Source organism: Pyricularia pennisetigena, chromosome 5 (assembly GCF_004337985.1).
Source record: "Pyricularia pennisetigena strain Br36 chromosome 5, whole genome shotgun sequence".
NCBI classification, from domain to species: Eukaryota; Fungi; Ascomycota; class Sordariomycetes; order Magnaporthales; family Pyriculariaceae; genus Pyricularia; species Pyricularia pennisetigena.
Genome location: NC_043743.1, coordinates 4,133,201 through 4,149,568, shown reverse-complemented (window position 1 = coordinate 4,149,568; position 16,368 = coordinate 4,133,201). Strand labels below are relative to the sequence as shown.

At 52.1% G+C, this 16,368-nt stretch overlaps 4 protein-coding genes across 4 annotated transcripts; 3 read left to right on the top strand and 1 right to left on the bottom strand.

Moving 5' to 3' along the window:
• Positions 1-419: 419 nt before the first annotated feature.
• Positions 420-1,407, bottom strand: PpBr36_09093 (uncharacterized protein; the record flags this gene model as incomplete). The annotated part of the gene is made up of 2 exons (XM_029896215.1): positions 420-834; positions 917-1,407. 2 exons carry the CDS (start codon positions 1,405-1,407, stop codon positions 420-422), a joined length of 906 nt encoding a protein of 301 aa, XP_029747690.1.
• A 4,730-nt stretch (positions 1,408-6,137) lies between these two features.
• On the top strand, positions 6,138-7,247 carry PpBr36_09092 (uncharacterized protein; the record flags this gene model as incomplete). The annotated part of the gene is made up of 1 exon (XM_029896214.1): positions 6,138-7,247. One exon carries the CDS (start codon positions 6,138-6,140, stop codon positions 7,245-7,247), a length of 1,110 nt encoding a protein of 369 aa, XP_029747689.1.
• A 2,827-nt stretch (positions 7,248-10,074) lies between these two features.
• Positions 10,075-11,671, top strand: PpBr36_09090 (uncharacterized protein; the record flags this gene model as incomplete). The annotated part of the gene is made up of 4 exons (XM_029896213.1): positions 10,075-10,161; positions 10,589-10,825; positions 10,951-11,263; positions 11,463-11,671. 4 exons carry the CDS (start codon positions 10,075-10,077, stop codon positions 11,669-11,671), a joined length of 846 nt encoding a protein of 281 aa, XP_029747691.1.
• Positions 11,672-12,944: 1,273 nt separating this feature from the next.
• PpBr36_09089 (uncharacterized protein) lies at positions 12,945-15,247 on the top strand (the record flags this gene model as incomplete). The annotated part of the gene is made up of 3 exons (XM_029896212.1): positions 12,945-14,074; positions 14,167-14,872; positions 14,960-15,247. 3 exons carry the CDS (start codon positions 12,945-12,947, stop codon positions 15,245-15,247), a joined length of 2,124 nt encoding a protein of 707 aa, XP_029747116.1.
• Between the last annotated feature and the right edge of the window lie 1,121 nt (positions 15,248-16,368).

The following is a 16,368-nucleotide window of genomic DNA, read 5'->3' as shown; positions in this document are numbered from 1 at the left end:
TTTTTTTTTTTTTTTTTTTTTTTCATGTTCTGTGCGTAGTCGAGAAAATTTTGTTCGCTGGACAGAGTATTCGCTGCGCTTATTTTTTATTGATAGCGTCACAGCCGGGAAGGTTGGGGTCCCTTAGCTTCCACATATAGATTATAGACTAATCACAACCATTTGTTTAACCAGTTTTTGTCTCATTGTGTACAACAGATGCAGTATTTCAGCTTGGCTGACATTTGGACCCTCGGTTCAGATATGGCCTCGTAGCTTCCGGAGTCCCTCCCACTGCTTTGCCTGCATCCTCCAAAGCCACTGGTCCGAATAGTGCGGCTGCAACAATATCGGCCACTTGATTGCTCCCCCTCCGCCCTACCGGCACCCTCGTGGCTCCATTTTTTTTTGTACTCGGAACCAGAAATCGGGAATAATACTCAGCAAATGAGCGGATCGCCAAAACTCCCATGTTTGGCCACCACCTTCTTCAGCCCCCTGGCCTTGGAGGCGGCCATCCTGTTCCTCCGGCGCAGGTCGTTCTTCTTCAACTCGGGTTTGGACAGATACTGGACCTGGATCCCGGCCAGAGACGACGGCAACGTGGTTGCCGTGTTGGCTGGTGATTCGGCGCACCCGTAGACGGGCAGTCGCGGCGGCCCTGCGGTGTGGTTGGGCCCTTGCTCTTGGTGCGGCATCGACGCGTCCGGCTGCCACGGTTGCTGCGTCACTGCTAGGTCTGTATGCACCAGGACCGGCGCTGCGAGGGCTCGAGGTCCCAGAACTCTGCCTAGGTTATCTGATTCTTGCAGACCAGCGCGGGTTTCAAAGCAGGTGCCAACCGGCTCGGATCCTCTGCTGGGACAAGTTAGTCTTTTTCTTGGTGAAGGAAAAAAAAAAGGGTTGAGGGATCAAGCGTGATGGGGGGTTAGTGTACATGTTGATTTCATCACAGTTCGTCAACTGGCCTGCCGCCATGGTGGTTATGAACATTGCATGCGACGACCATTGATCCTCGTCAGATGGGGTTATGGGGAGAGATCTGTGAGGGGTTGTTGTGCTTGGGCCACATGCTTCCACTGGGGGAGCGCTGGCGTATAAAAAAGCCTCAAAGGTGTTGCTTTGCGTACAAGACAAGTCATCATAACCAGCTGAGGTCCGGGAAAGACTGTCGAGATGGTGAACTGGATTAATGCCCGGCTGACTACTAGGCATGAACAGCCAATTGGCGGCATAAAGGAGCTGACTCCAGTCTGTGGTGGTGTCATTTTGGTACTGAGACGGCAGGCTGTTGGGGTAGACAAACGGCAATGACCATTGGTAGCCGTTTGTTGTATAGGTCGTGTCAACTGCGTAGCATTGCGGGCAAAGCATAGGATCGTCGTGGTTTATTGTGCCCTTTTTATCTTGTAGTTGTTGATGTTCCATCCTGTCCTGCAGCATAGATTGCCATTGATGACGCATTCTAAAATGCTGTGCAACTCTGACTGGGAAAGAAATACGTGAGATGAAAATTGGGCAATTCGTTCAAGTCTATCTGCAGAAGAAGAAGGCGGTATTTGTTCAGAATTTATCAAACGATCAACGAGGGGGAATATATCTATTAACGGCGATGATAGATTTATTTATTTGTCTGCTTAATCTGCACACATTTAATTGTGGTTTTGGCTGTTGTTGATGAGAAAAAACGTGCAACGATATCGTGACGCAATACATATCTGCCCACCGGTAGGGTACCTCGACATTGCTTGCTCGTAAATGCAAATTCCAATTAGCCCCCACCACTTAATTGGATATATTGAACAAGACAGCGAACGAGGCTGAGGCTACAATTCTAATTTCTGCTGTATAAGAACCTTGGACCCTGGATCTTTTTCTCTTTTCGTGGGTCATCTTGTCGCCCATGGTACTGTTTTCCTTTCTTTTTTTTTTTTTTTTTTTTTTTTTTTTTTTTTTTTTTTTTTTTTTTTTTTTTTTTCTGAGCACGAGGCTTCCACTTCTCAAAATTGAGGGTTCAAGAGGGTCTTTGCCCCCAGAACTAAAATTGAGAGTTGATGTGCGTCTTCTCTTCTGTTGAGATGATTGATCATTGATCCTTGCTGACCCCTCTTCTTGAAAAATATAGGAGCCCTGATCATTCTTGGTCTATGGGTACGGTATGGCGGTTGGCAAAAGTGCAGGCGGTTGCTTACCCGGGCAATATCACCTTGGCGACGTCTTTTATTGGTGCACGTTGCTTTCCATACATGGATCGCCTGTGTGTCCGATGCGTCGTCTCTGATACCAAGACAGCTTTTTACGGTTCATCTGCCAAGGGGTGGACCCCTCTACGGAGTAACCCTCTCACGTTTTTCTTTTGTCGTATTGCTTGCTGATATGATGGCCAGGAAACCATCCCGAGTCTACCTTCCTGACGTGGCAAACCGGTCAAAAAAAGAGACATCGACCGGCTGAGAGAGCCAATGGCGTCTGGTCCATCCCCAGCTGAGTCTGTTTTATCAATCAAGATTGCCTACTGGGAAGGCGTCTAGAGCGTTCGGGATCGGGGCTGCCGTCCTCATGCGAGGAGGGGGTGAGCCGGCTGAACAAGAAATCAAACGACGAGATGAAACTGCTTCTATTCACATGTATCATGTCAGCAATAAATTTGCGCTGTATAACCGACTTTTGATGCAGTGTTTTACCAAGAAACCTTTGCATGCATCAATGATCCACGACCATGGTAGAGTCCAGAGTCTAGACGGTGATAGACTGCATTTTGTAACTTTGTTAGCGAATAATCCTCGCATTGGCTGGATAGCATGTCCTTCCTAGTACTGTTATGTAGTTCTTTTGTTAAATACTGTTCTCGAAACGATATTGAAATCCTGTCTTGGGTAGGATTGGCAGCTTGCATCTGCCATTCACCTCGTGTCGGCTCGTGATTCCGCAACACGGACAAGCAATCAAAAGGGTCTTACCGGCCGAGGTTCCGGCGTTGATGATCACTTCGACTTTTGGGTTTGCTTGGTCTAGGCGAAAGTGGAATATGATAAACATTATTCCTTTATGACCTAGCTTCTCCTCGGGGGATAAGGATACGCCCTGTCCGTTTCGACAAGCCATGTTTACAAATATCTGCTCCTCTCCCATGTATCGAACATGCCGCACTCCAACACCACTCTCCTCGCAGAATGTCATAGCATTCCTGAACCATTTTCCATGAGCTTTGATGCCTGTTTTTTTGTGCGGGTTAGCCGCCGAGGCTGCGTGCCATGGCTTTGTGGATGGACCCCTTGTCGGTGATGTGTCTGGGAGTTGTGTTTGTTTTGATCGACCCATGTCAAGGGAGGACCGATGCTACTGTGATATCCCTTGCATCAACTGTGCTTACAAAGTAAGTACCCGCAGTGCATCGTATTTGGGGACCGGGGGGGATAAAGTGCTGCTGGCGTTCTGTTGGTTGAACTGACCGAAATCCAATCCCGGGACTTCTCTGCTAGAATCCATGGCTGTATTTCAAGGAATCACGAAAAGGAAACAAAAGCTTTGGATTTATATCTACCTAGTACATATGGAGAATAGTGCAGACTTTAGGAGGATAATAATGATGATAATAACAATGATATTTTCCAAACATTTTGCACCGGATATCCTGTTATATATTTCGCCACGCTTGACGTTGTCATGTTGCGCCATCGTATCGCTTTGTGTTTGGTAGTGCTGTAAGGATTTGACGGTGGGAATTCGCTGGGACCCCTTGGAAAAATCGACCACCTCCAAAGCACCCGGGGGGGACTTGCACTGGGGTTTGTGATTTGTTTGTTCCCAGTCTCCACATCAAACTTCTCGGGGGGCCTGTCACTGCCCTGATTTTCAGGGATTCCTGCATGCTGTTCCCCCCTGAAAGGACCGGGCCAAGGTGGTTGAGCAGTATATTGGTGAGAGTAGAGTTTGGCTTTAGTATTTCGCTAAAACGGGCCGGGTGCTTTGTTGTCTGCCGGCGAAGCTCTTGTTGGACTTTGCTGCCATGGCTTTGAGAGTCTGAGACGGTGTTCATCAGCGCAAAGGTTTGTTTTCCTTGTCATCCGAATCACTCATCTTTGGTAAACCTGTTGATCGAACAAGTCCCCAAATCAACCAGCCGGACCTCGCAGAGTCTGTTCCCAATACAGCGATCGATGCCGAGCAAGAAATGAAGCAAGGACTACTCAAAAGGCAAAACAAACATACATCTACTATGTATCTGACCGAACAAAAAGCGACGAGGCCATTCATAGAGCGCCTGGCAGACTTCTTCACAGCCGACAGACAAACCTCGACGCTTCTTTTCCCAAGTTAGACGCGTTACGACAGCAGGTTATACTCCCTTTTTCAAACGAACTGCGAACGAGACCTACAAATCAAACCCGAGAGATGGTTCCGATACCTGTTTTTCAAAAACAATCAGAAAGGGGGGAACGCAGCCAGTGCCGACTAGTTTAGCTGTCTTTCCACCTCTCTAAGGCCCCTGGTTGGTTATCCTCGAGTGGAAACATCAACATGGACAGAGGCATGATCGTGACTTGTTCCGCCTGATCTATCCCAAGATGGACGAAGAAGGCAACCGATGTGTGACACGGTCAAAGAATCAACACTGCGCTCGACTTCTACAGAACAGTAGACATGCAGAATACGTGTGATGATGGGCAGATGTGGCATCGCAACGACACCTAGTGTCTTCCCAAGGACACACTGAACCGGAAAAAGGATGGACTCATGAGGAATGCGACATGGCCGATGTCGTTCCATTCTTCCGTTTAAGGTCAAAGAAATTTGGCTAACAGCATGGGAGGCGGCCAGACTTGCCATCACATACCAGCAGTGCTGACCACAAAGGGCAACCATCAAAAAATGATGTAGTCTGCTGTGGAAACAGACATAACTGCCAGCAGAAGTAGCGGCATAATTTGATTTTTGGTACTTGTATCTGCACAATCCCAACCATCTCACATGCTCACACTACCTAATAACTGCAAGACTTTCAAAGCGACACGGATATAAGCAAACACTAACCTTGGTAAGTTTGTAGTAGATTAAACTGACTTGGACTGACTTCGTTTATAACACTATTCACGACTGAGAAACCATAATGGCCGTCGAAAAGCCTTCAGGCAGTCTTGATCCAGACACCGGTGACGTGTTAAACTGCACCCCAAAGCCATCGTTCGACAAGTACTGCTGCGGACTAGACGCTGTGGAAAACATGCAGCCAAGTTGCCCACGGCATCAGCCTGTATGCGTGTAAATCATCGATACTAGGAGAGCTTCTTTGATTCTTTTGAGCTAGAATACACTATCTTGGGTAGTCCGCTCCAGGTTCTGCTACTCTGCTTCTACCATGGCATGATACTGGAAGGGGAAGATTGTGGTTTTGCTCGTCTTGATGGCAACACAAGGGGTGACTGCTGATGACCTACCAACCAAGGCAGATTACCCCCAGGATTACTTACACCTTGTAATGTGATGTCAAATCCACATAATATCACGCATGCAAAAGTCCCAGTAAACTCCGAGATCGCCTGTAAATTGACAAGTCGCGCCACATCGCAAGAGCTCACGCAGCAAAGATTGCCAGAGCCACGCCCCGTCAATCTTGGCACCGGGCCGCCGAGACCAGTTGGAGAAATTTAGTGGAGCGAGATTGCGAGCGAGAGGGGCCATGGCAGCATCTCGGCACGAGTGCTCCCGGGAGGAAAACCCCGCAAGATCGCCCAAGGGAACGTAGTGCATACTAGTTAAACAGCATGGTGCAGATAGGCATCTGGCTTTCGGACGAACTCCTCACCAAAAGCATGTGCGGGGGAAAGGGGACTGCAGAAGCACCCGCGCCATGATTGAGAAACTATTAGTCCGACTGGCAGTCGGAGGGCGGCGATGCCAAGTCTTGACCCTCATCGGGCTTCCTCATCCGATACAGCATCCCCAATCGGCGACTGGACCTCCTATCTAAAAGTGTAGATCCACAGGCCGTTGAGAGGCAAAGAATAAAAAGAAGAAGAAAAAAAAAACTGCGCCTATTTAAAGAAATGGCAAGTAGAATGACCAAAGAAAACGGCGTGACTGCAGTCCAGGATCCATTGCAAACCCTTGCACATCTAGCACAAAAACCACCAGACACAAATCCGAGCGCAAAAGAAATGGCAGCAGCAGCAGCAGCAGCAGCAGTAGCGCCACCTCCCCACGTGGCCGTGGTCGGCGGCGGCATAGTGGGCGCGTCGATCGCCTGGCACCTTTCGCAGCACACCAACGTGACGGTGATCGCGCCGAGCATCGGGGGAGTGGCGACGCGGGCCAGCTTCGCCTGGCTCAACGCCGCGTCGGGGGAGGACCGGGCCTACTACGAGTTTCGGCGGCGGTCGGTGGCTCGTTGGCGCGAGCTCGAGGCCCAGATCCCCGGCCTGCCCGTGCACTGGGGCGGCGGCCTCAAGTGGGACCTCGCGCCGGACGAGCTGGCCGAGTTTGGCGACAAGTTCGCCGGCTGGGGGTACGACGTCGTCCGCGTCGAGAGGTCCGGCATCCACGAGATGGAGCCGCGCGTCGACGAAGCCGTCGTGCCGGACTGGGCCCTCTACTCGGCCGAGGAGGGCGCGCTGGAGGCCGAGGCCGCCGCGCGGCTGATGGTCGAGCACGCCGTCGCCCGCGGCGCCGCGGAGGTGGTGGACGGGACCGTGGCGAGGCTGGCCAGGGCGGACGGGGGCGCCGTGTGCGGCGTCGTGCTGGCCGACGAGAGCGGCACCACCGTCGAGGCGGACCACGTCGTCATCGCGGCCGGGCTGGGCAGCGTGGGGCTCCTGGCGGCCGAGGGCGTCGACGTGCCCGTGGCCGGTCGGGCGGGGATGCTGGTCAACACGAAGCCGCTGCCGAGCAAGATCGCAAGCTCGGTCGTCTACACGTCGGACCTGCACTTGCGGCAGACGCTGGACGGCGTGGTGCGGGCCGGGTTCAACGAGGAGCGCATCACCGAGGACCCGGACGCCGACGCCGACGTGTTGCTCGCCGCACTGCGGGAGGCCGTCGCGCAGAGCGACGAGCTCGAGTTCGACTACTACACCATCGGAGAGCGCCCGGTGCCCGAGGACGGCCGGCCCATCATCGGGCCGACGGGCTTGGAGGGCGTCAGCCTGGCCGTCATGCACTCTGGGGTTACCAATGCTGCGCTCGTCGGGGAGCTGCTGACCAGGGAGATTCTCACCGGTGAGAGGGATCCGGCGCTCGACGACTACCTGCTAGAGAGATTTAAAAAGTGAGCAAAGCAAGGTTGGCAGGTGTGAGGGCTTGAGGATGTGGGAATCATTATGGTTGGGGTTAATATATAGATCCGCGATAGGGGGTCACCCCTGAATAGCGATTTGCCAGCCCGTAGGATCACGACAATCTCCACAACATGATGAATATCCACTCCACCTTGGCAAGATCAAGCACACATTTTTAGCAGTGATAAAATTTGTTTTAAGTAATGAGAACGACTAGTATCGTTAGTATCGTATCCATAGTCAGTCGGTTCAAACAGTTCAGATCCGACAGAGTTTGTCATTTTCCATGACCCAGTTCTCGCTACCAACACACGTCGGACAATAAAAGACACCCTCCGGATCGACGTCATTCTTGATCTTTTTCAGCCTATCCCAGTTCTCTCCGTAAAACTCCTCTTTCCACAACGCGCTGCCCCAATCCGCCTCGTTCATGTACGTCCCCGTCCCGGGCGACCGCTCCCGCATCGCAGTCGCCAGCTCGTTCCGCACGTTGCTCCAGACCTGGACGCTGTTCGCGACGTTGAACCCCGGCACATGCCGCCCAAAGACGTCGAGCAAGACGGACCTGTACCAGCCCGGCTGCGCGGCGGTGGAATTGCCCCGCTCGACCGCCTCGGCGTGGTCGAGCCCGTGGTGGACCAGCATGTGCCAGACGGGCTGGCCGGGCCGTCCAGCCATGACGTCCAGCATCTTCCGGAGGCCCTCCTTGTCGGTCTCCAGGGCCTTGCTGCTGACGAGCCGCGATTCCAGGGCAGACATGATCCCCACGGGCTGGACGGTGTCGTCCTTGGCGGCGAAGAAGGCTCCGTAGTTGGGGAAGGATTTCCATGACGTCTTCACGACGGGATTTTCCTCTGCGTTCTTGAACTTGGCCAGGGTGTCGTTCAGGAAAGAGAACTTCTGCTGCGCTTCCTCGGCGCTTCCAAAGTAAGTAAACTTGTGCTGGTACCCATTCGTGAACCTCGCCAGCCCGCTGCCCCCGGGCATATGGGCAGCCCACTCGCCGTAGCCGGAAAAGCCCCTCTTCGACAGCTCCGGGAAGCTGGCGTAGACCTCGGTCAGCGTGTCGAGAAACCTGCCTGTCGTGTTGTCTCCGGGCGAGCCGATTTTCAGCTCCACAACGTTGACCGGCTTGTTGTCCGGGTACGTCTTGACCAGCATCTCCGTCACTACCCCGTACGTCCCAGGGCCGCCGCCGCGGATGGCAAATAGCAAATCCTTATTCTGGCAGGGGCTCGCGGTGACCAGCTCCCCTGAAGCAACGACGACGCGCGCCGACAGCACCTGGTCGGCACCGAGGCCAAAGTGGCGGGTCACGGGGCTGTGGCCACCACCTTGTGTCCAACCGCCTGTGCTTGAGGCGCCCTGTAGGTATCACGCGGTGTTGGTATATTGGAGTCTGAAGGTTCGAGACGCCTCGCAAACAAATGACATCAAACAAAAAAAAAAAAAAAGGGGGGCGCGAGTCCACCTACCGCTTCGTTGCCCCCGACTATAATCACGCCTTTCTCCTTTGCGGCTGGGTACAAGTCAGACCAAGGGTACGACCCCGAGATCCTCAGTGTGCTGGCGTTCCACCCCATCTCGGGGCACGAGGCCAGCTCTGGGTTGCCATCGTAGAATTCGAAGCCGTTCCGAAGACTGCGAAGCCAGAGCGAAACGCTTCCGGCGCCGGTAGACCGCTGCAGGAGATCATAGCCCGTGGACTTGATGACGGTCCTGAGGTTGTTCTTCTTGACAAAGTCGATGGTCGCTTGGATGTCCTTGACGTTGGTGGCATTTACGGTATACACGGGGGAGTTGCCCAGTGTGCAGCTGCTGTCCTGGACGGCGCCAAAGGCCATTGGTGGACACGACGAGTTGAGGGGAAAGTCGTAGCCGATGGGCTGGTCGGCCTGGAAGGCTGAACTCATGGAGCCTTGCCGCACGGCGCTGCAGGCCTTTTCGTCCTGAGCTTTGCCCAGATAGCAGGGCAGCGCCAGGGGCTTGTTTTGGATGAGCCGGCCGCCGACCGTCTCGTTGAACTTGGACCACGTGTCGGCCGAGGGCCAGCAGCTTTGGTCTGGGCTCTGAGCATGAACTGGGCTTTAGTTGCTGCGCTTCGTTGGTCTCACAAGGGCTTTGGGACTTACGCATCTACAAATCTTCTCGGCCGATGCCGCCTTCGCCAGGCTAAAGCCCAGTAGGGCACGGATAACAATCAGGTAAATGGTCTGCTTCATCTTGAAGTTGGTTCGGTTCAAGCTGATCGGCTACGTCTGTTTTTTTTTTTTTTTTTTTTTTTTTCTTTCTTCTTTTTTTGGTGCCTACAAATAATAACCCCCTTTTCAAGTGATGGAAACTATTTCGCTTTTGTGTACGGCCAAAAACTCTATCAATGCCGACTCGAACCCGCCTCCGACGAATGGCGGTTCTTCGGCACTTGTGAATCCTTGGCCAGAACTCTGAATATAGTTTCTTCTTTTAACCTTTGCAATGCCTTACGGCTGTGTTCTAAGAGTAGAATCTCTTGGCATATCTTCATCTCAAGAGACTGGATCACTCCACTTGCGGCTTAGCCGGCGGGCGCTCATGTCTACCAGAGTGTGTTGCAAATGAAACGCTCGGCGAGGCTTTTGTCTGATTTCTCATTGGACCACTACAATAACCACAAAGACAAACGGAACAAACGCAGGCGGTGCCGTTCTCTTGGGTATGAAGCAGAAAGAGTTGACGCTTGCGGCAAAGACTAACGCTAATCTACATTCACAAATCTCCTCGATTTGTAGCTGATTGCGATTCTGCGGCGCAAATAAGCATTGTGTGTAAAAAAAAAAAAATCATGATGGCGTCTTCACGGAAGCTGTCACTCCCGGTGGGCAGCAAGTTCGGGCCTTTTGTTGTCGTCGCAGCAATTACCGTATTTGTGGTAAGTGTAATTGCAGAAGTGTTGGTATCGGCCGGTACACTTTACACTGATTCCAAACACAAAATATGCTCTCTAATCTACTTGCTCAGCGTTGCCACTTACCGTCTATGCTTCCGTTCTTATACGAAGTACCCAGGCCCGTTCCTGGCCAGGTTGACTAGCTGCTACTCGGTGTACCATACATACATTGGAGATTTACACACTGGTATTCACCAATGTCGTTGTAAATATGGTAGGTTTCTGTATGGTAAGCCCCTGAAGGCTAATGACGTTGAAGTGTACACCAGGCGGTGGTATTAGATATGCTCCCAACAGGATTGTAATCAACACGGGGCCAGCGTGGAAATGCAAGGGACTTGTTTACCTTGAACTATCCTCACTTCTTTCCTTCTGTTCATGATCACAATGGGCATTTTCCAACTAAAAGCATGTAGCAATATACGGCCACGACAGCAATATTGTCAAGTCAAGGGCCTATCTGCGCTTGTCACTCGTCCCGGGAGCCCACAACACCATTGGTACTCTCGACGACCAAGCACGCGGCAAGAAGCGCCGCATTCTAAAACAAGGTCTGTCTGATGCCAAAATCCGAACCGTGGACGTCGAACTGCGCTCTGCTGCACTGACTTTTGCTGAGGGACTGGGCGAGGATCATGATCAGTTCGTTCATGCCGGAGAAAGAGGACGGGGAAGCAGCTCAACCTAGCCGGGATGATGAATGGGTTGCGCCCAAGAATATGGCTCGGTGGTGTAAGTTGTGTAGTCTTGATTCTCATGCCGTCAAAATAGTACACTTCCCTTGGGTCAACGAGTACGTTTGATCTCAACCACCTGCTCAAAGGCGAAAAAGTCGACTTTGAAGTCATGTCGCACATCGCCCTTGGCACATTCTACAACCTCCTTCGGCCAGCACAAAACCACTGGATCGTGGAATTTGTCACGGGTCAGATGCGGCACTTCTTGTTCCTGATGCAGCCGCCGGAACTAGAGGACATGGGCCTCCATCGCTTCCTCTTCCCGGAAGCCAGGCACAAAGGTCTGCGCTTCGTCCAGAAGAGCCGTGAGATTATGGAGGCGCGGCGGGCGAGGTGTGATAAGGATGGTACGCCGAACTTTACATTTGCACCAATCTGCTAGCTGCAGAGACGACCATACCGGCTACCGGCTGGATTAGTGACAGCTCTGGGCCTAGAGTAATCTGCTCATCGTCGCAGGTGCGTTCATTTTTTTATCTGTACCCTTGCGCCCGAGGCTTGGCCTGTTTTTTTGCTTAGATCGACTGACTGAAATACTGACAAAAGCTCCCGGGTTGATTGAGCCTCCCCCACCTGGAGGTCCATTGGAGATCCGCAACGGGAGATGGTTAGGTAGGTGGCGGAAACGACAGCACCAGGAGCAGCAGACGGATTTGTTTGTCCCGATGGGGTTGGAAGCAGCGACGGGAATCTACGCGCTCAACCACAGCGCGGCGCATTTCCCGGACCCGATGACGTACCGACCCGAGCGGTGAATCTCGGCCGGGAAGCGACGAAGAGCAGGTCGCTAGGGCAAAGGCGGCGTTTGTGACCTTTTTGACGGGGCTACGATTTCCGGCGGGCCCACGGACAGGAAGCTGGCTGCTGTGGGTGAGGGTCAGGGACCTGTGTTTGCCGGGCATGGGCCCTACCTTGAGTTTAAGAATATTTCGGGGGCGACAGGCTGGCTTTTCGAGAATCTGCTCAACGGCATGCCTGGATGCTTTTGCGAGAGACTGCGCGCTTGTGGTGTCGCTTGTTGCATCGGGTCTGCAGTTTACCCTAAACTTGACGCGTTTGCGACACACCCCAAAGTAGCTGAAATACCCATTTGGATAACAAGAATCTCGAGTCCAAGGGTAGCAGGGCCGCCCTCGATAAGATTTAAAACCTTCTATGTACCGTTAGGTCGTTTTTTTTTCCTGTTTTTTTTATATCCGCTTTCCTATCATGCTCTGGATTTGGGTAAATGTCGGTGATGGAAGCATTGTCTTACTGTAACGCTGAAGCACAATTTAATCTCCCCTAATCACCCTTCAACTCAAAAGTTGTGGTCTTGTAGAGTATACCCATAGGTTTGGCTTTGGCAGGAATGATCTTGTGAAATGGCGCGTTTCTTTTTGGTATTTGACTCATAATCTGGACTGCGTATGCTTCCATACCTTGAAGTCTTTCGAACCAAACGGTAAAAGTCTTGTGGGATGAATTTCCAGTCCCCGTCAAGCTTCGTTGTTTCAGAGACCAGCCTGGCGACAACACAACAGGCAAGAAGTTGAGTTGATCGTGAACATAGAGGCGTGGATGTCAGCATCAGAGATGCGACGTTTACGTACGGATAGTAAGAATCTATGTCGAGATTTCCGATTGATATAAATATCCACGCAACAGGATGCTGAATCGGGGAGCTTGGGATCTTCCACGCCCTACCTTGCGAGGATAACTCCACCCACGCATCCAGGTCACATGATGTGCCTATCGTACCGTAGTATCCTGGTAAATTCGGCCCAATATTAGAATCTGACCCGCATTTGCCAGGGTATTTTTGTCTTTTTTTTTCTTGGAAAGCGATTTAATTTTTCCTGTCGCATGCGGGCGCGTCATCGCGATTTCAATCCAGCAGGCGCATTTCCACCCATCTCTGCCTTCAACATCTTCTTGTTCCTCACCTCGAGAAGTCACGCAGACATTTTCACTTTTCAATTGCTTCATAAGCGATCTTAATTGTCATCGCCTGATCATTCGTTGCAGCGTCTTTAGGTCAGGTTGACCATGTCATACAGACAGTCGCGCAACAGCGGCGACCGTCGCAGGAATGATTCCTACGACTCACGATCAAACACATACCGCCCGCCGCCTCCCTCTCAGTCTGGTCGCGACTACCGTGCATCCGATTCCTACCACCCGCCACCGCCTGGCTACGATAGCTTCAAACCCCCGCAGGGCAACTTCAGCTTCCGGTTCGACAAGCCTGCGGGCATCTCTGACACGCCGCGCTTTGACGATGCCGGTCGGGCTGGTGGTCGCTGGTCAGGCGGCAGAGACCATCGACGCGACCGTAGGGACAACCGCGGATACCGTTCGTCTCGGGGAGGCTATTCCCAACCCTGGCGCAAACTCGCAGCGGATCGTCCAATCCTCAGCGCGACGCACGACGATAACAAGGAGCTCTCGTTTGCAACATCTGCCAGTGGTGTGACGTACCGAGCGCTCGACGAGCTTTCAGACAGCGAAGAGGCTGAGATGGACATCTCGGACAGCGAAGACGGCGGGGTTCCCAGCAAGAAGAAGCGGCGACTGAATGGAAGCGAAGACACGACAGCGAACAGCGCACCCAAGTGGTCGAATCCGGACCCCTACACGGCAGCGCCGCCGCCAGACAGTACGCAGACCAAGAGAAAGGACGTAGTGCAGCTCATCCGCAAGGCAAGGGTGCAGCCTGCGGTGGTCAACAAGGCAGAGGTCCCAGCCGAGGCGGCCGATTTCATTTCGTGCAATTTTGACGACAGCGAGGATGACGAGGATGAAGATGAAGAGTCACAATCAGAGACATTTGAGCGAGGAAAGAGACAGGCGCAAGATGATACCGACGACGGAGAAGTGCTAGTCGCGTCTAAAACTGCAGATGCTCCAAGTTTGAGTTCTGCGCACACACCTTCCGAAAGCGATCTAAGGCGTCAAGGTTACACCAACCCCGCCAACCTCGCACCCTCGAACGACTTGGGAAGCAGGAAGCGTACCTTTGACGACGAGATCAAAGTGCCCGAACATTCCAAGTTGAAAAAGCACACCACCAAGATGGGAGCCGGCGGCATCGTCAAGGAGTGGCAGCCATCCAAAGGCATGAACACGTGTCCGTGGGTCACTACCGATCACTCCGACTGTCGGGATGGCGGAGTTTGGTAAGTTGATTGAGCAATTAATTGACTTGGCTCTCGATACCGTGCTCGCCTTTTGCTTTTTACTTCTTCTCACATTTACTAACTTTGCTCAGGCTTCACAAGGAGATTGTCGACTTTTACAACTATGCCAAACCTCGTGATTTTGAGGAGAAGCTCCGGCAAGGACTTGTCGATGAGCTGGCCAAGCTGATCAGGAACTCACAGTACCGTGATGCGACCGTCTATCCATTTGGTTCATTCAAGTCCAGCCTTTACCTGCCCACTGGTGACATGGATCTTGTCTTTTGTTCCGACTCATACATGAATGGTCGCGCCGCTCGATATTCTAGCAAAAATCACGTCTTCAAGTTTGGCGCCTTTATTGAGCGTAAGCAGCTTGCCGTTGACAACCACGTCGAAAAGATCTCAAAGGCTCGCGTCCCTCTGGTCAAGTACGTCGACAGTCGGACGGGCCTCAAGGTCGACATCTCGTTTGAAAATATAACCGGTATCCGCGCAATCGAGACGTTCCTGGCTTGGCGTGAACAGTTCCCCGACATGCCGGTCCTCGTCACGTGCATCAAACACTTTTTGGCCATGCGCGGCCTCAACGAGCCAGCGAACGGCGGCATCGGTGGTACTACTGTTATCTGCCTGGTCGTGAGCATGCTGCAGCTGAGTCCGGACGTTCAGAGTCGCTCCATGACTCCCGAAAATCATCTGGGCCAACTACTGTTGCGGTTCTTTGATCTGTACGGAAACAGATTTAACTACGACCGTGTAGCCATCAGCATGAACCCTCCACGTTACATTCCCAAGGTATGTGATCGCTTGGTCGCGCATGTACACTATGCAAGAGAATATTTGTATCGAAAACTGACCGCGAACTGGTTCCATCTGTTCTAGAGCCAAGTCACAAATATCGTCTATAGGAATACGGACCGTTTGTCCATCATCGACCCGAACAATCCCGAGAATGACATCTCAGGCGGTTCCGGCAATATCCGTACCATCAAGGCGGCCTTCTCTCAGGCCTACGATCTTCTGCGTGAGCGCGTTGCCACGCTGGCCCGCTCGCCTAAGAAGCAGGCATTTTCGAGCCTCCTTGAGCCCATATTTGGAGGCAACTACACCTCATTTGAAGATCAGCGCGATCACCTGTATAAACTTTGGCAGAGGTCGACCCGTCGCTGAAGCTCGAGGACGAAAGTTATTTCAGTCATCCCACCGGGTTTTGAAATTGCCATTTTGATCTTGTTTCCACTATATAATTCATTGGCCATGGCTTTCATCATGACTGTCACGATTGGAGGGGGAGGTTTTGGCGTTCTATGGTAAATGTACTTTGGGTGCATTGCTTGGTGTTGAGGCCATTCAAAAAAAGGACTGTGTCCAGGCCGTGGTGTTATTCTGAGGCAAGTCTCGCCAAAAGCTGATGATCGGCTTCCTATGGGAACTTGACTCGCATACAGCGCTTTCTTCCGCCGGTTCATCTGCTCATGCATCCGCGCATGAGCAACTCGGGCTGCAATTTGCGACCGCTCTTTACTGACAATCTCGACACTCACAGTTACTAGGTTCTGGTCGCACGAGATGCGATGTATTATTTTAGGGTTCACGATAGAGGCGTTACAGGCATACTCTGCTTGGGTCTGAGGTCGCTGCTACGCCAATCTTGACTTGGCTAGCGACCAGCGGTGTCTTTCGCCGCAACTCCACCCTGACCAACTTGATCATATTTCTCATCATCTTGCATGACTATGTTCTCATTATGCGGAGTCTTGTGCGGCTAACTTTGTTTGGGCAATCACATTCGATATGTCGAAATAAAGAATAGAGTGCCAGGGACAAAAATGTGATACCACCATACATCTTGGCATCTTTTGTCTCAGAATGGATCACGCATCTGTTGTGTCTTCTGAAAACACTAACTTTGTGAACATAGACACTAACAACGTCGAGATGGACCGCAACCCAACTTTTCTTTAATCTTGATTCGACTCACAGTCTTACACGGTTTCGGATATTTCAACGCATCTTAAGTTTCTGTCAAGACATATCACCACCAGACCTTGAGCGACCTCATAAGAGGTTCTTTGGTCGCCTTTTTCCCATTGCGTCCGGCGCTATACGTGCTGCCGCAAAGGGGAAGGACCTGCCGCTGGTGTGTTTGGGCAATTAAAATCTCAAAAGTCCCAATGATTGCTCAGGCGTCACTCAACTCAAAATCGCTGCATTTTCTCGGCGACGGACGGCGATATTTTATTACATATCCTTTTATCCTCCACAGTAGTTTATGTTGCGCCCCCCCCCCC